This window comes from Lactuca serriola, chromosome 4 (assembly GCF_051521515.1).
Source record: "Lactuca serriola cultivar US96UC23 chromosome 4, Lser_US96UC23_V15, whole genome shotgun sequence".
Classification (NCBI taxonomy): domain Eukaryota; kingdom Viridiplantae; phylum Streptophyta; class Magnoliopsida; order Asterales; family Asteraceae; genus Lactuca; species Lactuca serriola.
The window spans coordinates 53,297,731-53,324,739 of record NC_136411.1 but is presented as its reverse complement, the minus strand read 5'-3'; the positions used below and the strand labels follow the sequence as shown (position 1 = coordinate 53,324,739).

At 38.6% G+C, this 27,009-nt stretch overlaps 1 protein-coding gene across 1 annotated transcript; it reads left to right on the top strand.

Annotated features, from left to right (window-relative positions):
* Positions 1-4,462: 4,462 nt before the first annotated feature.
* Positions 4,463-5,407, top strand: LOC145098373 (uncharacterized). The gene has a single exon (XM_079036004.1). The coding sequence runs from the start codon at positions 4,463-4,465 to the stop codon at positions 5,405-5,407; it is 945 nt and encodes a 314-aa protein (XP_078892130.1).
* The last annotated feature ends 21,602 nt before the right edge of the window (positions 5,408-27,009 follow it).

The following is a 27,009-nucleotide window of genomic DNA, read 5'->3' as shown; positions in this document are numbered from 1 at the left end:
AAGCCTCTCCATTAAAACAAAGTGATTCAAGTTCCAAGTTTATCTGTTTAATTGATGCACTTTGAGTCTAGTTATATATGAATAAGTAACAACTAAGGAGTGGAGTCATCTGTGACCTTTGGAACTCGATGAGTATTCCCCCCGAGGATATTTATATCTATCCATCTAATTATAAAAGCATGGATGGATAGGAAATAAATATCATTTAAAAGGGTTTAAGAGAAATTCATGGACTCCATTAGTGACCTCGGTGATTCCGAACACTCCAATGAATTTCTTAGAAAGTCACAAACTATAGTATTAATAGAAAAAAGTTAGAAATTATTTGCTTTTTCAATTAAAAAAAGTCAAAAATAAAAATAATAAATTAAATTAAAAAACAAAAAAAAGTTCCCACAAAAATATAAAGAAATGTAGTTATATTCTTAGGTCAATTATTATAAATAATATTTTATTTTTAAAGTCGTATCACTTGGAATGTCAAAAATGAATATTGCTCAAAATTAGTGGGTAACGTTTATGAAAATTGTCAGTATTTAGGGTTTGGGAAGTAACTAGTCCTTAGACACAAATATGCATTGCGATGAGACATAATAGGTGATTTCAAAATGGGTTATTCTGTGTGATGTTAATGATTTCAAAATTAATAATCAAAAAAGGAGATTCTTTAAAATACAAAGTGAAGGATCTTACACATAATTTAGTTGATTGATAAATCTGTAAGTAATAGCAAAATTATCCACAATGCTTCTAAATTCATCATCCTTCTATACCTTAACTTTCCTTATGGTTATTTTTACCACATGCACTCACTTCACCACATTCCACTATTTTCTTCTCAGATTCTCTATCCACATGCACACATATCACCATAAAAGTTAGATTATTTAGTGTTTGCATTTTCATACTTTCTGTTTAAATTATGCCTTAGAATCTAGATAAAGCAGCTAAGTTAGATAGAGAATATCACTTACATGATCATGGAGCATCCTTAGCCAAGTGGAGCATCTTATGACAAGTAGACCATCCTCTTCAAGAAAAACATGTGTGCCTGTCTGGGTTCATGGAGAATTCTCATATGTAGTGAAGAAGGAAAACACGAAAAGCTTCCTGGACTATCTTGTAGCAGCTTCAGGTACATGGACCAAATTTGGAGCACTTCATTCAATTTAGAGGATCTTAGATTCTCTTGGAGCAACTTCATTAACTTGGACCTACTGGAAATACCTTGGAGCAACTTCACCAACTTGATGGATCTTAGACCATCTTTATCCAGCTTGGACCAACTTGGAGCAATTTCATGCACTTGGATCATCTTGGACCATCTACACTTCCTTGACTAGCTTAGACCATCTTCACCAACTTGATCCCTTGTACCATCTTGGATCATCGCCACTACCTTAGAGCATGTTCAAGAATGTGGAGCATGTTCAAGAACTTGGAGCATCTTCAGCCACTTGGTGCATCACGTCCAATGGATTCATTACAAGTGAGTGATACAACTTCTAAATGTGTCACGGGCCATATAAGTCTGAGTGATCCATACACGTCCAAAGGTGTCACACTAAACCTAGATTAGACCAAATTCTACTTCTTGGTATTCAATCATATTCTTGTGAGCCAAGACTCTTCTAGGTGTGCCATCTTTCTCTCTTAATCCCCTAGTCATCATTCTCTTGCTAATGACTCAAGTTGACATCGTCCTATAAATACTTCACTTTTATTTCTCATTCTTGCTGTATCACGCTCTCATAAATTCTTGCTCTCACACCCATTTGGAGCAACTTCTAGCCAAAATTCCATCTTGGAGCAACTTCAGAACCTACATTGAACCTTGGAGCAACTTCGTGAGCAAGCACTCTCTTAGAGAAACTTTGGTTCTAATAAGCTTTGAAGCAACATCATTGTGATTAACAAGACTTGGAGCAACATCACTTCATTAGCAAACCTCTTGGTACAACACTGAAGTGAGCAACAAACCTCTTGGAGCAACTTCGTATGCAACCCTCGTTTTGGAGCAACTTCACCGATCGCAGGTTTGGAGCAACTTAACTCTTCGTAGGCCTTGGCGCAACTTCCCCCTCGCAAGAAGACCCTGGTGCAACACCCCTACCTAACTACCCTTGACACAACTTCGGTGTGTGATCACTTCTTCACAAAGAACTTCTTGGTGCATCTTCTTCTTGGCGTACCTACAGTCTTGGTCTAACTCTTCTCTCTCGTATAATTGTTGGCGCAAAATTCCCCCTCGTACACTCCTACTTACACCATCTACTTCTTATGCTAACACCATCTTGTGCTATCACCTTTGTGGACCAACATATCTTCTTGCACCATATCCTTCTTGGGCCACACTCAAAACAAATTCTTGTGTCACACTCAATCCTACATCCTACATCCAAATCAATATCGAGCAACATCATATTTTTTTTGGTTGGTACATAAGATTTTTTTTGGAGCATAGATTTTTTTTGGAGATTGGGTCATCAAAGAACATTTTTATGGCATATCATCACAAACGAGAATCTCTTTTGGCGCATCTTCGTGACTTAAATTCACTTGGCGCATGATCAAACCAAAATTTTGATTTGGTGCGACATCTATATTTTTTATTTTGGCTCATTTGATCACCAATTAAAAAAACAAATAAAAAAAACAAAAATATATCCTTGGAGCAACATCTATTGATTTTTTGGAGCATCATCATATTACACCATGGCACATCATCTAAGTCGAATTTTGCTACTTGCGTCATCCCCTACTTGCTCCACAAGTCCCCCTCTTGCGCCAAGTACCTTTTTTGCGCAACATATGTTCACGCAAACACTTCTTGCGCCATATATCTTCTGGTGCAACATAACTTGGCGCATTTGATCACGTACGATCACCGCCCACCATCTTAGTCAACGTGCACATCAACATCAACTTGGCATATCATCCTTCTCTTGATCATGATCATCGAATTTGCTCAACTAGCCCACAAACTTTTGGCGCAACTTCTAAGTGAAATTGATCATCAAACCCTTCTAGCGCCATTGATTTATAGGAGCATTGTCTCCTTGGCACATCATCATCATATTCGTTGAGACCATCAAACGTTTTTGGGTTTTGAGCATCAACTACCTACGAGTATCACGCCCATATTCAAGAAGTTGTCGATCAAACCCTAGGGCCACTTCTCTCTCTTGACGCAACATCAGATCTTGGTACACTTCGATCAACCCTAATCAATATACCTCTATCTTCATGGCTCAACTTGCTACACCATTGAGCATTATCATTTTTTCGCATATCATCTGTTCGAAGATCTCCTTTTGGTTCATCACTTGTAATATTTGTGTGTCATCCAAACTCTTCACGTGTCACCACAATTAAAGCATTCAGGTGATATCAACTTGGACTCTTGGAGCATTCTCCAACCCTAGGTAAACTCCAGAATTTCTTTTGGATCCATATCCATACTCAAATGTATGATTCTTTTTCCTCTTGGATCAGTACATGTGAACTATTAACGTATCCCTAAGGGAGATCGTTAAAAAAGGAGAAGTCAAACTAATGCCAAGCTTGGCCTTGTTAGAACCTGGTTATATCCAGTCTGAGGCCAAGGTCGGGCCTTCGCTAATGCGGAGCCACTGGTATGATGGTTAAGGGGTAGAATTGCACCTTGCCATCTTCTCCTAGCAGAAGTACCCTGGCAAATGTGGGGCCAATTAGAGAGTCTCATTTTCCCATCTGAAAACAGCCACGATCATCACAATATCAAAGATTCTCCTCTAGCCAATGAGGCAAAAAAAACGCGATGAAGGTTCCTTCAATACATATCCGCCATGACGCGTCTCACGAGGGAAGGCTCAACAGAATCAGTTAGGAGGCATGCACCTCACAACTAGGTATAAAAGGACCCTTCTTCTTCATGAGGAAGGGGACTGAACTCTTTTTCCTTAGATTTAACCTTTCTTCTCTCAGAATTCATTCTAACTTGATTGTTGGAGCTTCGTCCCGGGAATCCCTCCCGGACGTTGACTAACGATCATCTTTCTCTTTTTTATTGTGATATCAGAAGAAGGATCCAACACGACTCTCATCCTCGATCTCAATTCAACCATCTCTGACATATCACAACATTTAGTGCCATCCAGATGTATCACCAGAATGATACATCCACAAAGCACAACCAAAGAATCCTTTCTAACTTGAAGGAGTGGATAAAAAAGCTTTTATGGATGTATGCAGACGCCTTTGAATGGGGGGCCGAAGACATGATGTGTATACCTATAACGTTAATAGAGCATAGGCTGAATGTCATTTGACCTGAAAAGGAGAAAAAGAAGGATGTAGCATCAAGGAGTATGAAGAGGTACCCCCGAGAACAGAATCTATATTGCGATTTTCATAAGAGACAAGGAAATTCTATGGCAGATTGTGAGAACCTTAAAAGAGAAAAAGAGAAAGGAGCTACTGAATGGCACAAAAAGAGAGGATGGAAAAGAAGGAGAATGTGATATATGACACGGAGGTACTAATGATACGATTCAAGGATAAAGTAATTCAAGTGAAGAAGAGGAAATGGATAAATTTGGAGTTCTCCGGTAATAATCAGGTTCCCGTGGGACATGAAGGCTCCAAACCACTGATAATCCAGGCATCGGTAGGGAAAACTCTTATCCATAGAGTGTATGTGGATAATAGGAGTTCAATAAACATTATATACAAACATTGTCTAAATCAGTTTCCCCAAGATGTAAAAGGTTCTGTGAAACCTACTATCTCGTCAGTAGTAAGATTTGCGGGACAAGTAGTATGGCCAGAGGGACAAATATCCCTTCCATTTACGTTGAATGATTACGAGATTAGCCTGACCAAGACCATCCTAGCCAATTTCATCATTATAAAGGCTCCATCTCCTTACAACTTGCTTATTGGAAGGACGGGACTATGGCAATTGCAAGCGGTACCTCCGACAGTGCACGATATGCTGAAATTCACATCGGACCATGGTATAATCACTCTAAGAAGTATCATGTTGCTCCTGATGGATCCGAGCCATACTGCAGAACAAGGGCAGGGAAGCAAAGGCCTGACTGTTGAAGGCACGTATTATGCAAAAGAAGAGAAGATAAAAGTGAACCCAAAATACGAAGATCAGAAGCTAAGGATCAGTTCAGCCTTGCCAAATAACTTGAAGGAACGGATAAAAAAGCTTTTATGGATGTATGCGGACGCCTTTGAACGGGGGACCGAAGACATGATAGGTATACCCAGAACGTTAATAGAGCATAAGCTGAATGTCAACCCTAAGTTTGCTCCTATCAAGCAGAAGAAACGACTAATGTCACAAGAACGAAATGAGATCATCAATAAGGAAGTGGCAGATCTAGTACAAGCTGGGGTGGTGAGGGAAAATTAGTTCCCATAATGGATTTCCAACCCGGTTCTAGTAAGAAAAGGCGATGGGACAATGAGAATGTGCGTGGACTTTACCAGTCTTAACAAGGCTTGTATGAAAGATAGTTACCCATTACCGGAGATAGAACAGAATGTGGAATCGCTTGGAGGTGCCAGATGTCATAAACGTCTATAAAGGGTACCACCATATTCAATTAGCAAAGGAAGACGAAGACAAAACAACTTTCCATAATGAAAAAAGGACATACTATTACACCAAGATGTTGTTTGGTTTAAGGAATGTTGGTGCTACATATCAAAGAATGGTAGACAAGGTGTTCAAAAAGCAGATAGGAAGAAACGTGGAGGTGTATGTGTACGATATGGTCATCAAGAGAAAAGAGGATGAAGGATTGTTAAAAGACGTAGAAGAAATAATGGTTCGGAAAATGGAGGCGAACATGAAACTTAATCTGAAGAAGTGTGTGTTCGGGGTGTAGAAGGGAAAATTACTGGGTCACATTGTCTCCTATGAAGGAATTGAAGCTCATCTAGACAAGGTAAAAACACTTTTGGATTTAAAAACACCTCATTCAATAAAAGATGTGCAGAGTTTGAATGGGAAATTAGCAGCATTAGGAAGGTTTTTAGCAAAGTCAGTAGAACAATCACTCCCGTTTTATCAAGAAATTATGAATTAGGTGGGAAAGAACGGTGTAGCATGGTTGAAGGAAGTAGGAGAAGCTCTTATTAAACTTAAGGAACACTTGAGAAATTTACCTACTTTGGCAAGACCAAGGCGGAATGAACCCTTGGTAATATATCTTTCCACCAGTCGGGAAGCGATTAGTGCTGTTTTGGTTGCAGAAAGGGAAAAAAAAGCAAATGCCAGTCTATTTTGTCAGTAGAGTACTACAGGGTGTCGAACTTAACTATTCGTTGGTCGAGAAGTTGATACTTTTCCTGGTCTATATAGTGAGACGGCTACAGAGATACTTCCAAGCCCACCTGGTAACAATGTTGTTTGATTAACATGTTTGACAGATTCTAACACAGCCAAAGAGGTCTAGACGGATAACAATGTGGGCAGTTGAATTAGGAGAGTATGATATCATTTATAAACCAGTGATGAGCATCAAGGCTCAAGCATTGGATGATTTTCTCACATAGATACTAGAGGAAAAGGAGAAGATGAGCGTTTATGACATCATGGCACCTGAAGCAGGGACAAAGGTTATGAAAAAAGTAGTTAAAGACAAACATTGGACGGTACATACAAACGAAGCATTGAGCTACGATCGTTCGCGAGCAAAAGTCGTGTTGGAAAGCCTAACCGGAAAGCGAGTCAGTTATGTACTTCAATTTGATTTCAAGTGTTCTAATAACAAAGCTGAGTATGAGGCACTCTTAACTGGGTTATAGTTAGCAATGAGCATGCATATCATGAAAATAAGAGCATATGGAGATTCCATGTTGGTGGTAAATCAAGTCAACAGTTCGTATGAGGCTAACGAGGAACACATCAAGAAATATTTGGCAAAGGTAAAGGAAGAAATTAATTAATCGACGAGTTCCAGATGGTTCAAGTTTCGAGGTCAAAAAACAAAGAAGCTAACATCCTTAAAAAATTAGCATCGGTGGTTTATCATCATCTATCGAAAAGAGTTTTGGTCGAGATACTGCCAAGAAGAAGCATTGCGGAAGAAACAAAACAACTATGGGAGCTGGAAGAGGAAGATAGTTCTTGGAAGGTTCCGTACATCCAATACTTACAAAAAGGTTGTCAACCCTAATGTGAAAAGGAGGCACAGAAAGTCAGAGTCAATGTTGAAAATTAAACCACATATTACGACCATTTATATCGGAAAGGTTATTCGACTCCTTGGCTTAGGTGCTTAGGAAAAAGGAAGAAAATCTGGTTATACGAGACATCTATGCAGAAGATTGTGGGTCGCAATAGGAGCAAAGTTGATAGTGCATAAAATCCGTCATACAGGATATTTTTGGATAACAATGACAATAGACACAAATGACGTAGTCCAAAAGTGCCCCAAATGTGAAAATGCATTCTAACATACCTAGTTTGCCATCGGCAATAATGACGAACATGATGAGCCCCTCGCCCTTTCTGGAATGGGGCATTGATATAGTGGGTCCGTTCCCAGAAGCTCCTGATAGACTCAAATTCTTGATAGTAGCGGTCGATTATTTCACCAAGTGGGTAGAAGCAGAGCAATAGCAATCATCACTGGAAAGAAGGTTATCAGCTTCTTCTGGAAGTAGATCGTATGTCGGTTTGGCTTGCCACAAGTTATCATCAGTGATAACAGAAAGCAGTTTGCTGAATCCATTTAAAAATGTGCCAAGACAAGGGTATTAAGCACAATTTCATGTCGGTAGCACATCCTCAGGAAAACAGACAGGTGGAGGTAACTAATTGGACCATAGTGAAAGGAATTAAAAAGAGATTAGTAAAGTTGCAGGGGAGTTGGGTAGATGAGCTTCAGCACATCTTGTGGTCTTATTGGACACCGATTCAGACTCCTACCAAGGAGACGTCGTTCAGTTTAGTATATGGGTTTGAAGTTGTGACCCCGATAGAAGTAAGTGTTCATAACACCTGAACATCAAATCCTTGCATGAATTTGAACAATGTAGATCTACAACTTAGCCTTGATCAGTTGGAAGAAAAGCAGGCTGAATCAGCCATTCGAAAAACTGTGTATAAGGCGATGATGGAGCGATAATAAAAGAGTCCGAGGTCGAGCATGTGCCATAGGATATTTAGTATTAAGGAGGAACGAGGCAAGAATACAAGAGAATGAAGGAAAGTTGGGCCCCAATTGGGAAGGGCCTTATAAGATAGTGGAAGCTCAGAGAAATGGTTCCTATGTTTTGGAAACCATGCAAGGAAAACAACTACCAAGGACTTGGAATATACACAACTTAAAGCGATTCCACTTTTAATCAAGGTAATGTCAAAGATCAAGGAGATAAATGGAGCAATGCGTACTTTCTTTTTTGAAATCTAATGAACAACAAGGACATGATCGAAGGTGGTTATTTTGGTGTAATTGTACGCATAAATGATCGAATATGACTATTGTTTAAAAATTGTGTGTATTGTTTGATCTTACATATTGTGTGTGAACCGACTTATGGTATGAGCCACCAAGGCCTAAATGCCTTGGTTAGGCCATAAAAAATCACCATGGTACGACTACCATGGTTCGATCGTATGAGCCACCAAGGCCTAAATGCCTTAGTTCAGCCATAAAAAAGATCACCATGATACGACTAACATGGTTCGATCATATAATCCACCAGGGCTTAAACGCCTTGGTTCGGCCATAAAAAAAGATCACCATGGTACGACTACCATAGCTCGATCATACAAGCCACCAAGGCTTAAACGCCTTGGTTCAGCCATAAAAAAGATCACCATTGTACGACTGCCATGGTTCGATCATATAAGCCACCATGGATTAAACACCTTAGTTCGGCCATAAAAAAGATCACCATGGTACGACTGCCATGGTTCGATCATACAAGCCACCATGGATTAAACGTCTTGGTTCAGCCAAAAAAGATCATAATGGTACGACTGTCGTGGTTCAATCATATGAGCCACCAACGCTTAAACGTATTGGTTTCGCCATAAAAAAATTACCATGGTACGACTGCCATGGTTCGATCATATGATCCACTTAGGCTTAAACGCCTTAGTTTGGCCACGAAAAAAGATCACCATGGTTCGATCATACGAGCCACCAACCATGGCACCACTGCCATGGTTCGATCATATGAGCCACCAAGGCCTAAATGTCTTAGTTTGGACATAAAAAGATCACCATGGTATGACTGCCATGGTTCGATCATATGAGCTACCAAGGCTTAAACACCTTGGTTCGGCCAAAAAAAGATCACCATGGTATGAATACAATGGTTCGATCATACGAGCCACTAAGGTTACAACTACCATGGTTCAATCATACGAACCACCAAGGCTTAAATGCCTTGGTTTGAATACTTTTTTTAAACACTATAATACGGAAAAATTAAATATCAATTGCACCATCTTGGTGCGACAACCATTGTTTAGAGAATATCATCTTAAAAACCGAACATCGTCTTTACAAAAAAAGGAAAGACAGACAAATACTAAATCAGTCATCAGACCCAATGGTCGAAGTATCCAGTTCCTTTAATTGATTTTTCAGAAAGCTGGCATCCACACCGTCTCTTTCAAGCATTTTCAATAAAGAGAAAGGGTAGGTGGTAAGCCCAGTGAATCATTGAAGAGCCAGTTCATTAGTGTTTGGGAAAATGAATGGAAGTTTGATTCCTGTCATTAAGTCAGGATACCAGGCTGCAATTTCGGTACATGCCTGATGTTGGCCTAGCTGAATAGAAACCTATTGTAGGGAAGCATTGGTATGGTCGAATTCTTCTAAGTTAAGCAGAGCCCGAACAAATAAAGGTATCCTTTGTTTAAGAGTCCACTAAATATCAAGAGAATGTTGCTCGGAGATCTGTTGATTGAATAAGACGTCCTGCTTCTAGAGGCATTCTGGGACTCCAATTCAGTCATCCAAATATCTTTCTCCTTTGAGGATGAACCTCAAGTGCTCACTTCATCTTCCAGTTTTTTATTCGAACATCTTTTTCTAAGCACACAATGTCTTGGGCGGACACCTTCTCCGAAAAAAAGAGTTTTCAAGCCTGAAAGTTGTTGGGAAACTTCCTCCAGGGCTTTAGTGAATGAAACGTCACGGGCACAAGTTTCATCAAGTTTCTATTTTAAAATCTGATTCTGGAGGCGTAGTTCTTCTTGGGCATGTGAAGATTCTGCTAAATCCGTTGATATCTGCTTATTAAAAGATGCCAGATCGATATTTTCTTGCATTAATTAAGTTTTTCTCGCTATAAGGCTTGATAGCTGGACCGAAGCTTGTCGAGATATTCAAACATCTCGTTGAAGTCGATTCCTCTGGCAACCACGTCAGCTGCATGAGCCTTGCTACGAAGGGACACTTCATTCATCCATTGAAGGCCTTCAAGAATATGGGCTCGAGCTTTATCTATCCCCTCCCCATTAGTCATCTTTCCAAGATCGGGCTTGTTGACAAAGGAGGTAGTAGTGTATGGATGAAGAAATGATGGAAGGGACGACACCAAATACATTAATGAAGAAGGGGGAGCTTGCTTCTTGAGGACGGAGACGTTTGAAAGACCCACACTTTCATATTTCTGAAAGACCCAAACTTTCATACTTGACTATTGTTACTCCAAAACAAGCTACAAGCACATTCATAAAAACAATATTTTACATTGATAAAGTGATTACAAACTACTGGATACAAACCGACTATTACAAAGTGTTATATATTACATAACTACCCAAGATACTATACTTTTATACATACATGATTACTAAATACAATAGTTTCAAACTATTCAAAATCTTCTATCAGTATATACCTATACTGGTTGCTTATTACCTGCAATTTTTAAACACTGAGAGGGGTAACCAGTGACACTTAGTGAGTTCAACAATAAATACAATATAATGTTATGCCTATATATATACTTCAATATTGCAGAAGCAGAGAGGAACAAGGAACAAAAAAAGGAATATGTGAATCATGTGACAAGCTTTCCATATTAATCAATGATTTGATTCAAAGATATACACTGAATGAGACATAACAATTTCCATACTTGATATATATCAATAAAGCTTCGGCCCAAATGGCACAGAAGACATACACTTTATGATTAAACATTTTGGTAGATTTCAGGCTTTCAGCCCTGTCTAACCTTTTGCCAATGCCATAGAATAGAAGTCATTCTCTTATGAGACATGCTCTACATGGCCAGAGGCTACATACCAGTACCACTGTGAATCTAAGTCCTTTCACTGATCACATGGTCAAAGGTATAGCTTTGCTATCATAATAGCAGAAATAATAACAACAGAAAAGCACATAGCACATATAACACATAACATATAATTGTTCCTATATATTGAACTCACCGTGAAATAAACGGGGGTTAAAATAGTAATTTGTGCAGCACTTAAGTTTCTTCGTTCAAAACTGGGAGCTTTATTGAAAATCGGGCCTTGCGAGGGTTGAGCTTCAAACCGAAAAGATAAATTTCTCGGGTTTCTCGGGCACTTCGGGGCGTGTTTTGGGTGTTGGAAATGATTCTGGGGCTTCGGGGGAAGTCGAAATAGTGAAAATATGAGTTTAGGGGTGAAAAATGCCAAATTTCTAAATCTAGCTGGGAGATCTCGCAACAACTATTTATTGGGGAGAGCCTCGGATCTGAAGCAATGAGAAGCAAGCACATGGCTCGCATGCGAGGTAGGCAAGTGGTGGGTGCGAGGCTCGGACACGCGAGGAGGGCACGCATCGGACGCCAATTGGACCGCGCCTCAGATGACTCTCCGGATCGGAAACGCGTCTGCTAACTCACCGAGATCGAACACGGGGCGGGTGACGTGTGCGAGATCCGACCTTATCCATGCAAGATTCCTCGGAAATTGAGCCCCAAACTTCTAAAATCCATAACTTTCGCATACGGGCTATGTTTTTGATGTTCTTTATATGCACCCGTAGGTAAAATTATGCTCTACAACTTTCATTTAGACTTCGTCAGCTAATTTTGACTTTATTTGTAATATTATTATTTTTAACAGACCTGGACAGGAAAATCCGTTAAAAATTCATAACTTCTTCATCCAACATCTGTTTTCGTTAATCTTTTTACTGTTGTACTACTATTGACGAGACCTTCAATTCTCGTTTTGGTTGTGTCGGCTAAAAATCACTTAATCTTTATTTCGAGTTTTTAGCTGTGTACTGCTATTCTGAAACTTAGAAAAATCATAACTTCCTCATACAAAGTCAGATTTTGACGTTCTTTTTATGAAAATTCTTGGTTTAACAAATACTATGACTTTCATTTAGATCACTAAGGCTAAAAAGTAGTTTATCAAAAACTCACTTTTTACGTCATTCGGCGTCATGCTGGTGTTGTCACGGATCTTCGATTGGTCATAATTTCTCCGTTATAACTCGGATTTCGATGAGGTTTTCGCCTAAATGTTTCTAAAGAGATTCTTTACAACTTTCAATAATAAAATTCTACTTATTTCAAATTTTATATTTTTGTTAAATTTCAATATTTTCCTTTTGATTGGAATACCATAAGACTTCCAATATTTTTCGCGTGATTCTAAACATAGTTTTACTTCATTTATAGTAAAAACCATCTGTTAGAACTCAATACTCAAATTTCATATAATATTTCATAATATTATTCACTTTTAAAATTACATAACACGATAACTGAACGTGTATGTTACAGAACGATAAAGGCAGTGGCAGTTGGATTCATCTCAACCGTAGGAGGAGTGATTGTGGAACTAACAATGGCGGTATTACGTCCAAATAGTTTCTCTTGGAAGGCCATTTGGCTGTTTCCTTTCCTCAGTAAAGACATCACTCACTGAATATTAGTATCTGTAGTACCTAGGTTTAGTATTGGATCAGGAGTTAGGACATTTGTACTCCGATTATCACTGTAAGTGGGATGAGGTGTACCATTTAATATAGAACCGGACAAGGAATCGGTGGTGGTTACTAGGTCAGGGTCGTTTTGGATCGGGAAATCATGAAGCAAAGATGAGTCAACACGGGAGGGAAAGGAGGTTTGGAGAAGGTTAGATTACCCAGGGAAATATTGGCCGATGCTTCGGTAGACTCCAAAAACTTTACTGGTCTGGAGTGACAGGAAGAATGTAGATGCCTAGGTGAAAACAAGTCTTTAGGATTGACTCTTTGTTATGGAGACTCGGATTGGAGGTTCGCCAGTTCTGATTCACCGATAATGGGTTCTTCTGGTGAGGAAAAATCCCTTTTACATTTCGATGTGGTGCTTGTCTTCCCAGTCGGCTTGGACGACGTCAAAACAAGAGGCTTACCCTTAACACAATCATCTTTTTTCTTTTGTTTTTGGATAGGGATGACGAGATCACAACATGATCATCAAATTCATGTTACATACGGGAATCGATGTTGGATTCGGACTCCAACCCTATTTCACCCTCCATGGTGGTCCTGGATTTTGATGTGGCTCCCTCGACAACTTTAGGGTTAGGGGCATTTCTCTTGCGGTGAAGATGCTCGAGAAGAGAGCTATTCTGCCCACAAAGGACCGACGTTGAAGGTTGATCAATCACGTAAGGGGATCCTTCTAGGTTAGCTAGTTCGAGAAGTGAATCATCTAGGTCGATCCATTCGACATAATTCGCAACTATTCGATCGATAGCCGATTGTTCTTTAGTAGTAAGCTCAGGAATGGGGGCGTGCTCACGAATCAGAAGGCTCTCAAATTGCATAGAAACGCCGAAGGCTGATGCATCTATAAAGAAAAATCCAATGTTCCATTTCTTGATAGAGCTAGGAAGGCTATCACATATCTCAATTGCAATGGAATGCAAAGAAAAAGATACCCAATTCCCTCTTGCCATAGTCACATAAAAGTGACGAAACACATTCAAAGACGGGGCCATATATAAGGACTATTCAAAAGGACGAATCACATGATCTTCTACAAACCATTGAGAGTAATTTGGGCAATATGAAATTTATAGTACCTAAAAACTTCATTGACAAACTCGAATGCAGGTAATCAAAGTCCAGACTCGAAGAATATATTATAAACCCCAACGGGGACTTCAAGAGAAATGTTGATGGTTTGATCCTTCGAAGGAAGAAAAGGTTTAAACAGGGGATCGATTTGGAAGGACTTGACGATGTCATCAAGCGACTCTTGAGTCAGAGTAGAGAAAGCATTATGAATAGGGTGGTTATCTTTCACCATTTTGAAGAATGAAGTATGAGAAAAAGAAGATCGAAAGAACTTGAGGGATTAGCAGAGAGAGAAGAGGAAGATTAGGATGGAACGAGTAGTTTTGAGGTAACGGTAACAAGGAGTAACGGGTGGTTTTGAGGTAACGGTAACAAGGTAATCAATCATGAGTCATAAGGAGGCAGAACGGTTAAATGTGACGATTGATTTGATAGTCGAGTTTATCTATCTAGACGTTGATGTTGTCGAACGGTAAGTAAATTCGAATTGTTAAAAACAATATGAACTTAGGGGACTTAATAAGGTATGTCACCCCCGAATCGAAGCGGCTCAGCAGAACAAGTTCTGATCCATTGGAGGTTGATCTGTTGAAGACCGATCCGGACGAACGTATATCGCAATACCGAACCGTGTTGGACGAAGCCGAACCATTTTACTACTGAGAGACGTTGCAAACCAACATTCATAAGTGTCAAGTAAAGAAGTAATTAGGAATTACATACGAACAACCTGTCATGGACTAAAGGTCCTACACAGCTTGGATAACGGGAATGACAAGACTACTGACGGTTCCTAAGTACCACTTTTGTACCTTCTGAATATGGCTGATTAATGACAACGAGACAAAACCTGTTCGGTCCGTCATCGTCCCTGCATTTTCGATGCCGTAGTGGTATAAAAGCAGGCCGGCTCCTTCGCTAACAGGTACGCTCTCAACAGTCATCTCACTTACTACTCTATCATTATTACCCAAATCTTGCGACTGACTGAAGCATCAGAGTGTTCTCTCGGGCTCATCACTCGGCGAACGTCTGACGTTGCTTCCTCTTTTCGGGTTCATTTAGGTTTCAACATTAGATGTATTAACCTTGCTGAGCGATACGCCCTACCCTCCAAGGACTAGATTCATCAATATTCAAGCATCCAATAACTCAGAAAATCTGCTCATTTTGGAGCTAATTCAATAGCACCAAAGAAAAAAAAAGCCAGAAGTTATCAATCCAAACTCCAAATCCTCAATTAAATTCACAAAATATTTTGACACATAATTATAAATCACAAAACATTTTAACACAAATAATTACAAATCAATAACTACAATGAAGACGATTAAATTACTAAATGATGTATCTTGTGTATCACCTATATTTATAAAACCTTTAAAACAACTACTTATATCAGAAACGTTAGGGTTTAATCAAACGGACAAATTTAAATATTTGATAATAACCGTGGTTGTGTTTGTGTATCTATGTGTGTCAGACACAAATTATGTGTCACACAACGATTTTTATATGCGTTTAAACAATTAGATTTATGCATTACTCGTCTAATACAAATGTCGACACGTCTAAATACAAAATTTTAAGATCTGGATACAAAAACTATATAATGTATTTGTTATGGTGTTTATGTAGTGTATCGAATATCTGGATCTACCAGATACTCTACATTATCGAAATCTATAAAATTGTGTTAATATTTTTCCAAATATAATAAATACTTTACAAAAAAAAAAAAATCTTTTATACCAAAATCCAAAATCATTCATGGGCCAAAGAATATGTGCCCGAGTATTAGCCCAACATTTGGTGCATACAATATCATCATGTTTGAGTGTTTTCAAATATTTATTTTATTAAATGCATTAATGCATCACTCCTCCTCGCCAAACATTCAAATATCCATTATTTTAAATTATTCTAATTATTTTATTATTATTTTATCGTGTTATTATCTTTTGTTTTATTATTTTTATGTTATGTTATTGTTGTTTTAATGGATGAAAAAACTACATAGAAGTAATGATTTGAGTTTTTCTGTTTTCATGATTATTAGTATTTCTTTTGTGATTTGATGACTTTAATTAATCGTTAGTAATTTAAATAATGAGATATGAGCTATTAATATAAAGAGCAAGATTTTTATGATGACGAATCGTTTAGTGGATTACTTTATTGAGATGATGACAAACTACCCAACTAAGGTGTTGTTTGGTTTTATAAAAAAAATATTTTCCAACTTCTTTTCGCTTTGCCGGACATAACATGCGTAACAGTTGGGCTTTTAAAGTTGTTTGTTTTTTAAAAGTCTTTTACGTCAAACAACCGCTTCAAAACACTTTTCCACTCTAAAAAAACCGACACACAAAAATAACACAAGCGCCGCTCCATCCTCTTCTTCGCTCCATCGTTCTTCCTTCTCCATGAACTGGTTTTCGACCTCAGCTCTTCGTCGAGACAACTAGTTTCTCGTCGGAGCACCAACAACCCTTCTGAATTCTGATTGTCGACATCAGGTATTCTGATTTTGTCAAATCGGTCCACAGGTATGTTTTTTTTTTCTGATGTTTGATTCAAATGTTGCTGAAATCAATTTTATCCTTGTTGAAATCATTTTTTCTGATTCATGATGCTTGTTATGTTGATTTCTTATTCAAGTGTGAATTCCTTGTTGAAATCGTTTTTTTCCTGATTGGATGCTTGTCATGTTGATTTTTTTATCCAAGTGTGAAATCGATTGAAGTTCTTGCTGATGGAGTTGTCTAGGTCTTTTTGGACGATTTTACCGTTGCTGATATCGATTGAAGTTCTTGCTGAATGGATCTTGGAATGGAATCTGCTATTCAAACCTTGCTTGGACGATTTTACCCTTGTTGACATCCCTTTGCTTATTGAAAATGCTATGAGATCTTGACAATACTTATGTGATGGAATTAATTGTGGAATGGATATTGGTTTTTTACTTCAAAATGTCCATGCTTCAGATGAATTTACCGTCAACAAAGAAGTCATTGTTAATGTGGTGGAACATGTTTAGAGGGTTTTGGTAGCTTTCTCAAATTTTATTGCTTTGTTTTGCAAAAATTTATTGTTTGTTTTCACATGGAAAACAAATGATGTTGTGTTTGTTTATTGCAGGTGAATGCTCAATGTTGGAGGATTTTGTGGGTGGTGGGGTTGGATCGGGGTGAAGAAAAAGAAGAAGCGGCCTCAAGGCAAAGAAGATGGAAAATTGTGCATTTGTGATATGAAGTTGAGGTTATTGCCTGTACATATTACATAGTGTAATGAGAAAAAAAAACAAGTTTGAATGATTAGATGTGTAGTTAGAGTGTTACTGAGATTTATTTATAAAAACAACCCTTCAAATGTTGTTGGGATTTGATTAGGATTCAAGGTTGTAGAGTTGTGAAATTTTAAAAAGTTTAGAGATTGGAGATACTCGTTCCTTTTAGAAACCTTATACATCAATTTAACCATTTAAAACTGTTTTTTTTTTTTTAATTTCAGTTTATTATAGCATCTTGCAGATGTTAAAAAACAAACATGCTTTTTACTACAGGTTGTAGCTGTTTAGTCCACCTCTTCTACCGCAGAAGGTTGCAGATGTGGTCCGCAGACTTCAAGCGTTTTTGTTTCGAAAAAACAAAGAACACCTAAGTTCGTTTGGGTACATATAAGCAATGCATAATTCAAAGAGCGAAATTTCAAATGAAATTCATTTATATGTTATATACATTTTAAACGTTATTGTAAGAAATTATTGATTACAGATATAATACATGTTTCTCTTTGTCATAGCGAAGATAATAGGTATCAAATTTGTTTGGATTTATATAAAAAAAAACCTTTTACTTGAATTTAGCTCAAATTTAAGAACATCAAGACATCAAGTTTGTTTGTTTGGTTGAGATGGCGTTGATGAGATACAATTTTAGGAGAGTATTCGAAGGAAGGTAGAAGTTGATGGCAAGAATTTAGACCTCAATCTTTATTCCATGACCTTAAGGTGGCGGTGTCTTTCTTGGATGACCGACCATGGTAAGGAGTTGTCATGAAGTAGAAGGCTGAAGAAGATAATCGAAAGAAGGTGTGTTCAGAAGTACGACCAAGAAAATAGTAGTTTTTATCAGTTATAATGAGTTATTAGCGCACCATGAAGAATATAGAATGATTTATAAAGAACATCTATACAACATAAGACATTTGTTGAATTACTTTGGATCCAAATTTTTCGGGAACTAAACATTGGTTTATAGTGCAAGACACTGTTTTTCTCAATGCAAACATGTATGGTGTAATTGTTCAATATATTAAAAAAAACAAGGTTTAACGACGTGCTTCCCGCTAAGGCTTTGTCAGCAAGACATACCAAATCATGTAGCTATTTATGTCACATATGTTCAAGGTTGCCACTATGTGAAGGTTGATTTATAAGAAGCGTATCTAATGCCTATCATTTTGCCATTATAAACTAACTACATATCACAACCTTCTACTACATAGGTAACCATGCGTAATGCTCAATTGAATTGTAACGCTCGTTTCCTGGTATGTATTTTAAATTAAAACTTTCATTTTTGCAAAGGGACTCGATGAGTCGGAGGCCCCAGACTCGTTGAGTAGGAACGAAGGATTGGACGCAAAATTGAAGCCTACTCGACGAGTCGAGAGATCTCGACTCGACAAGTAGTGTTGCCAGAGTGAAAGCCTAATTTTCATGGTTTGTACCCTATTTAAACACCTTAACTGGTCTCAACTACAACCTCCATCACCTCCAAGCCTTATTCACGAAACCGTAATCCATTTTGAGATTTCTTGAGCCTTTATTGTGTGTTCTTGGTGATTTGAAGCTTGAGAAGGAAGAGTAAAGCCTGGGGATTCAAGAGGAGACAAGTAGATCCAGAGTTTGTGTTGCATTTTGAAAGACCCTCACTTTCGTATTTATGAAAGACCCAAACTTTCATACTTGACAATATAGTTACTCCAAAACATGCTACTTGCATATTCATAAAAACAATATTTTACATTGATAAAGAGGTTACAAACTACTGGATACAAACCGACTATTTTAAAGTGTTATATATTACATAACTTCCCAGGATTCTATAGTTTTATACATATGGGAGTGCAAAATACAATAGTTTCAAACTATTCATAAGCTTCTATCGATACAATAGTTTCAAACTATTCAAAAATCTTCTACCAGTATATAACTATACTGGATGCTTATCTCCTGCAGTTTGTTAAACATTGAGAGGGTAAGCGGTGACGCTTAGTGAGTTCAATAATAGATACAATATAACGTTATGCCATATATATACTTCAATATGGCAGAAGCAAAGAGGAACAAAGAACAACAAGGGCATGTGTGAATCAAATGACAAACTTTCCATATCAATCTTTGATTTGATTTAAAGATATACAATCAATGAGACATAACAATTTCCATACTTGATATACATCAATAAAGCTTTGGCCCAAATGGAATAAAAGACATACAACTTCGGATTAACATTTCGTAGATTTCAGGCTTATAGCCCTGTCTAACCTTCTGCCAATACCATAGAATAGAAATCATTATCTTACGGAGACATGTTCTACATGGCCAGAGGCTACATACCAGTACCAACGTGAATCTAAGTTCTTTCACTGATCACATGGTCAAAGATATTTCTTTGCTACTAAAAATAGCGAATAAAAATAACACGGGAAAATAACCCGGAATAATAACACTGAAAAGCACATAGCACATATAACACATAACATACAATTATTTCTATATATTAAACTCACCGTGAAATAACCGGGGGCTAAAATATTAATTTGGGCATCACTTCGGCTCTAAATATCACTTTCTTCGTTGAAAACTGGAGTTTTCTTGATAACCGGGCTCTACGAAGGTAGAGCTTCAAAACTGAAAAGATAAATTTTTAGGGCTTCTCGGGAGTCTCGGGGGGTGTTTCGGGCTTTGGAATTAGTACCGGGGCTTCGGGGGAAGTGGAAGTAGAAGAAATATAAATTTAGGGGTAAAAAGTGGAAAATTTCTAACATTTACCCGGGAGGTCTCGCACCCCTTATATAGGGCCGAGGTTCGGATCCGAAGTGAGAGGAAGAGGGCAGGTGGATACGAGGCTCGGACCAGCTGGCAGAAGGGCGAGGCTCCGACGGACAGGTTCTCGCTTCACATTGGTCGGATGGCGCGGGTCGGAACAGCAGGCTTGCAGACGACAGCTTCCGATTGGACCCAACTTCGGTCCAATGGGCAGGCTCCACGTTGGTGCGAGGGTCATCCGAGGGGTGTCTTTTGCGAAGGTGTCTGAAGCTTAGTGGACCTAGGACTTGGTTCAATCAGAAGGTGACACAGCAACCTCGGTCCTATCAGAAGGCGACACGTGGAGGCTGTATGCGATGGATGACGTGGCAACACTATTCATGCGAAATTTCTCGAAAAATGTGCCAAATCTTGTAAAATCCATAAATTTCTCATACGGGCTCCGTTTTTGACGTTCTTTATATGCACGCGTAGGTAAAATTACGCTCTACAACTTTCTTTTAGACTTCGTTGGCTAATTTTGAATTTCATTTTTATATTATTATTTTTAACAGACTGGGACAAGAAAATGCGTTAAAAATTCATAACTTCTTCATCCGACATCCATTTTCGTCAGACTTTTTACCGTTGTACTACTAATGATGAGAATTTCAATTATCGTTTAGGTTGTGTCGGCTAAAAATCACTCGATCTAAAATTCGAGTTTTTAGCTGTCAACTGCTAAGCTGAAACTTCGAAGAATCATAACTTCCTCATACGAAGTCAGATTTTGACGTTCTTTTTATCGAACTTCTCGGTTTAATGAATACTACGACTTTCATTTATATTACTAAGGCTAAAAACTAGTTTATCAAAAACTCACTTTTACGTCATTCGATGCCGTGCCGGTTTTGTCGTGAATCTTCAATTGGTCATAACTTCTTCGTTATAACTCGGATTTCGATGAGGTTTTCGGGTAAATGTTTCTAACGAGGTTATCTACAACTTTCAATAATAAAATTTTACTTATTCTAAATTTTATATTTTCTTTAAGTTTCACTATTTGACATTTGATTGGAATCTCATAAGACTTCTAATACTTTCTGAATGATTCTAAGCATAGTTTTACTTCAATTCTAGTAAAAACTATCTGTTAGAACTCAACATTCAAATTCGCATAATATTATTTACTTAAAACACGATTTCAAAATGTGTATGTTACACATTTCCAGCTTATTTGAGGTATAAAGTCTATACCTTGTCTATTCATCTATTAGATCCCTTCATGGAGTAGTTTAGGGCTTTAAGGAACCATTTTGGGAACCATTCATGGATGCAAGCATGTTTGGGGCTAAGACTTCAGATCCAGATCCCTTAAGGGACTTCATGGCATAAAGGTGCCAACTTTATGGCTATGGGAGTCCCATGCATCATAAGAACCACTTTTTAGGGCTATTTGAGCGAAATAGCCCATGCATAAATGTAAAATTTGTAACTTTATGTGTTATATAGACCCTATGAGGAAAAATCTATGTTTTGGATGTATTAAGCGCGACTAAAATCGGCTGTATGGAATTAGACTTTGGGGGACTCGACGAGTCGTTCTTAGGACTCATAGAGTTGGGTTGTGGTTCCCCGACCTTTTCTGTTACTGAACAAACTTGTTGAGTCTAGAAGATGACTTAGCGAGTTGGATGTGTTTATGGACTTGAAGAGCAAAGAACTCGACGAGTTCAAGGATGAACTCGGTTAGTTGATGAGCAAAATGTCCCAAATGTTATGAAGAGGAACTCGACGAGTTCAAGGATGAACTCGGCGAGTTGGGAGTGAAATACCCCGACTCTGTATGAAGGAGAACTCAAAGAATTCAAGGAAGGACTCGACGGGTTCAAACGGAAAGCCCCGATTCTGTTATGAGGAGAAACTCAACGAGTTAGGGGGTAACTCAATGAGTTAGATCGCGAGTTCGAGATTCTCTGAATCATGGAACTCGACGAGTTGAAGGACCAACTTGGCGAGTTAAGTCAACCAGAATGTTGACTTGGACCAGAAGGTTGATTTTGACCTGAGTGTTAACCTTTGACTTGACCATTGACTAGCATTGACCCTTAAAAGGGTTATAAGTTTGAAAGAGTAATTAAAGAGATGTTATGTGTAGGAGTTTGAGGAGAGTTGATCAAAGCACCAAGGACAGTTCAACTACTTCACGACATTGAGGTGAGTTACCTTCCAGTAGAAGTGGGTTTAAGGCACCAACGCCGGCCCACTAGTAAGAGTTATGGTAGGGATAAATGTCTTTGTGATAATTATATGGTATGTCACTATCTGTTATGTATATGTGCCAGTATGCTATGATGTTATGTGATATGCGATAGGAGGGGTAGGATAGACCCTAGTACCGGTCGATAGGGACGAAGTGATATGCTAGCACCCAGATAAGCTAGACAGTGAATGATTTATATGTTTATGCGCTAGGATGCTAAGTGGTAGAGTAGGAGTGAAATAGTCCTCGATACCGGTCGAAAGGACCGAAGGGGTAGACTAGCACCCTGATATGCTAGTCAAAGTAATGGTCGAAAGGACCGAAGGGATATGCCAACACCCTGATATGCTAGGCTAGGTACCGGTCGATAGGACCAAAGGGGTAGGCTAGCACCCTGATATGCTAGGTAGTTACCAGTTAAAAGAGACCGTAGGGGTAGTCTAGTACCTGGATATGTTAGACAGTATGTATCTTATATGGTATGTGGTATGATGGGGGAACTCACTAAGCTTTGTGCTTACGATTTTCAGTTTTTTTTCAGGTCCTTCTTCTTCGAAGGGAAAGGAGCCTCTACGGTAGCAGCACATCACATGCATGACTTCCGCACACAAGATTCTTGGGATTTGTACTCTGACATTATTACTATTTCATGATATGGTTTTGAGACATGTGATCTATGGTTTTAATGAAATGAATTAACTTGATAATGTTTTCTTATAAATTGTTTTATGAATCGTTATATCAAAAATGAAATTTTTGGTGTTGAATTATGGGATGTTACAATGTGACATCCCCATTTTTCATGGCCAGAAAAGACCGATTTTGTTTATGCTTTATAAAAAATCAGAGTACCTCTTTTAATAAAAATGTTGCGGAATTTGTTCCCAGTAAACATGATCAATACATTATCAAAAAATTTCCAAATTAAAGTATTTTCATTCATTTTAAAATGTTTGGGATGTCATCGTCAATACAGAAACATAAGCATAAACAGAAGTTACATTCATTATCACTAGTGATTTATATCTCCTTAATCTCTCAGTGTAATGTGACTTCATATCAACACCTGTGATATAAATAAACTGAGTGGTTCAGGTTGGGAAACCTGGTGAGTACATAGAGTTTTCAACCCACAATAATATAATTATTATGCTTAATCATCAAACAAGTAACCCAATTACCCATCCCCATTATCTTCTTTACTCTTAAGTACCTTCCCTAAGGATTTATCCTAAGGGTCGTCTCCTACATCATATTTACCTCTCATCTTCTTACATCGCATTTCCTTATATGTTTGTTCCTAAGGACTCTCCCTAAGGATCATCTCCTACATCATATAGACAGTATTGATTCAGGGATTACTCCCTCAATACGTGCCCAACAAGGGTTAGGGTATCATCGCATGAATACGTAGTTACAACATCGCCTGAAATCGTAATTCATAGTAAGGGGTTAGAGTATCATCGCATGAATACGTAGTTACAACATCGCTTGAACTCGTAATTCATCACCTACAGGTTATGATCCTGCAGGTGTTTCCACGGGGTTGTCTATAATAGTCCGTCGTCGCCATCTATACTCTGGTAGATGACTACATCTCCAAATTGTCGGACAAGATTATAGTATCCTTCATCCTACATCACCGATTCATCATCACCTATCTATCCTCACCTAATTATCATCACCTATCTCTCATCATTTTATTTCATCACACACCAAATATTTCATCTACCCATGTTTTAACCCAACATATTTGTAGTTATAAAATAAATATAGAGTTTAAATAATTTAAACATGTATAAAATCATTTGTCCAGCATAGACAACAAGTATTCAGATAATATGCACACATAACACGTAATTTATATAAAATACTTCATATCTATGTGTAAGATGAAAGGGACCATGCACTCACTTGATACGGTGGTGATTCTGCCCTTGAATAGCGCTTCGTTATCTCAAAAACAATTATCCCTCGATAAAACCTAGTATCAATACCACTAGGGTTTAGTCTAACGTAAACCGCGACTAATTAGTAGTCTATCTATTATTATTATTATTATATAAGTGTTAAAAAACACTCTATATAACCCATAATAATAGCCCAAGTATTTATTATAAGTTCTTAATAACGTTACTATAATTAAATAAAAGCTATATTAAAATAGCGTAGGCGTAGCTCACTTACAGCGGGTTTTTCTCAAAACCGGGCGCCGCTGGAGTAGCTTTCCTGAGCCGAAAGGCTCTTCTTCTCATAGCAGTCGGGCACTCCGGGGCTTCTGCCTCGTGCTAGGGAGGTTCCCTAGGCTTTTCGGGGGGTTTCGGGGGGGTTTTGGGGCTAGAGAGAAGTTCTAGAGAGAGAGGGAAGTGAGGGGAGGTGTGAGGAATGAAGAGGGATTCACCTCTTATATATAGGAGGCTGGAGGGTCACTCACGTCGTGAGCCAGGCAAGCTACAGCCAGACACAGCCTGGTGCTGACACGTGGCATCGCACATAGGGTGGAAATCAGCCGATTTTCAAAAATTCATAACTTTCGCATACGAACACCGTTTTCGACGTTCTTTATATCCACGCGTAGGTAAAATAATATTTACAACTTTCATTTAGACTCCATCGGCTAATTCTCGACCGATCTTAAATTTAACTGTACCAGGCGATTAGACTGTTAAATGACCGCGAAGAATTCGTAACTCCTTCATACAGACTCCATTTTCGTCTTTCTTTTTACTGTTGAGTTCCTATTAATGAGATATTCAAATCTCTTTTAGTTTGCGTTGGCCAAAAACCGCTCGAACTAGAATTCGAGTTTCGGGTCGTACAGTGCTAAGCCGAAACTTCGAAAAATATTAACTTCCTCATACGAAGTCAGATTTGGGCGTTCTTTTTATGGACGCTCTCAGGTTAACATATCCTACGACTTTCACTTAGACAAATAAGGCTAAAAGTCGCTCTATCATAAATTCACTATTTATGTCTTCCCGGTGCCGTGCCGGTTCCGTCCCGAAACTTCGACGGGTCATAACTTCTTCGTTATAACTCGGATTTTGGCGCTCTTTATATGTACAGAACCCTTGAGACATATTATACAACTTCGTTAAGATTATTTATTCTAAATAATCTTTTGTCGAAAAGTCATTTTCGACCCCTATTATTTGTAAATTGACTAGCCGGATCTACGGGCGTTACATACAAGTTGGTATCAGAGCCTTGGTTTGAGGGATTTGGACACGCCTTCGAGGGTGTCTGGACTCAAATCGAGGGATTGAAAGATTTTTACAAGAAAATAATTTTTCTAAAAAATTAAAATGAAGAGTTTTGAGAAAGAATAATATGTGTGATGCGTGCAATCGGCCGAGCTCAAGTAGGTTTTCCCCACGATACCCATACATGTTATGTTATGATATGATATGATTATGAGAAATGAATGCTAGATTAGGGCTGAGAATCTAGGAAGGATGCCTTATATGCCTATTGTATGTGTATGAGAACTGCATGCTAGATTAAGGCTAAGGATCTAGGAAGATGCCTTATGTGCATGCTATATGTGCCTATTGAATTTTATGCTAGAACTGATTAGTCAGTGATATGATGGCCAAAATAAGATATGCTTGGTTTGGTCACTCAATGCTCGAATGCTACTTAATTTACGCTTATAGGAGTTCTAGTTATATTTAACTAACTAGTAAACGAATACGTTAAGTTACATATTGTGAGGACTAAATAATTTCAGAAGGTTAGGTCTAGCCCTATTTTGCAGCTCTTGTTTGAGTCCAAATGTTGTAGGGTAGGACATCTCATTCGAAGAATTATCTGGTCTTAGTGATATGTAATGGTATTCACGAGCTAGTTAGGTAAAGGCAACATGAATTACTTATGCAGCTGATTGTGAAGAGTAGTTTAGAGAGTTACCCTAGGGTAAGCCTAGAATGAGATTAGAGCAGTGAGCAGTAGTAGTAGAAGGGACTTGGTGAAGTCAAGGCAATCCTTGAGGAAAGTACGGATAGATGTGGAAGGTAGTATGGGCCCCTACTACTGAAAGCAGAGGATCCGTACTCGAGTCAAGGGGGGCTGAGATAGAACCAGAGATCTTGTAGAGAGTGTGAGACCTCTCGAGATTATGTATGACCCTGACAATTATGTGTTTTGTTTCAGAATGGTGGCACATCACGGAGAAGGAGGTTTAGAGTCTGGGTCAGGATCAGGTTCATGTTCGGGTGCAGGTTCCGAGCCAGTTGATGATGGACTATGCGAGTTCATCACATCTGAGATCACGAGAGGCATCCGTGAGGCGACCCCGGGTCGATTAAGGAAGGGATCATCGAGCTGATGGAGGAGCATCTCGAGGAGTTCAAGAGCGACATGGCATCTAGCAAGTCAGGGACACGCACACTCTCCTTCAAGGACATCAAGGGATGTGGTGCACCAGACTTCCACTGGGTGAAGGACCACATTTTTTCTAGGAGATGGATTGCAGAAATTGAGTTTGCTCAGTTGATGAGCTTTTGCCCTAAGGGATCGAAGGTCCGATATGCTGCAGGTTTTTTGAGAGACCGAGCTCGAGATTGGTAGGAAGCGGTCAGTGATTCTTTGGGAACCCCAACCATTGAGGCTATAACCTGGTCGGACTTTGTGACCAGGTTTAGGGCTGAGTTTGCGCCAGCTAT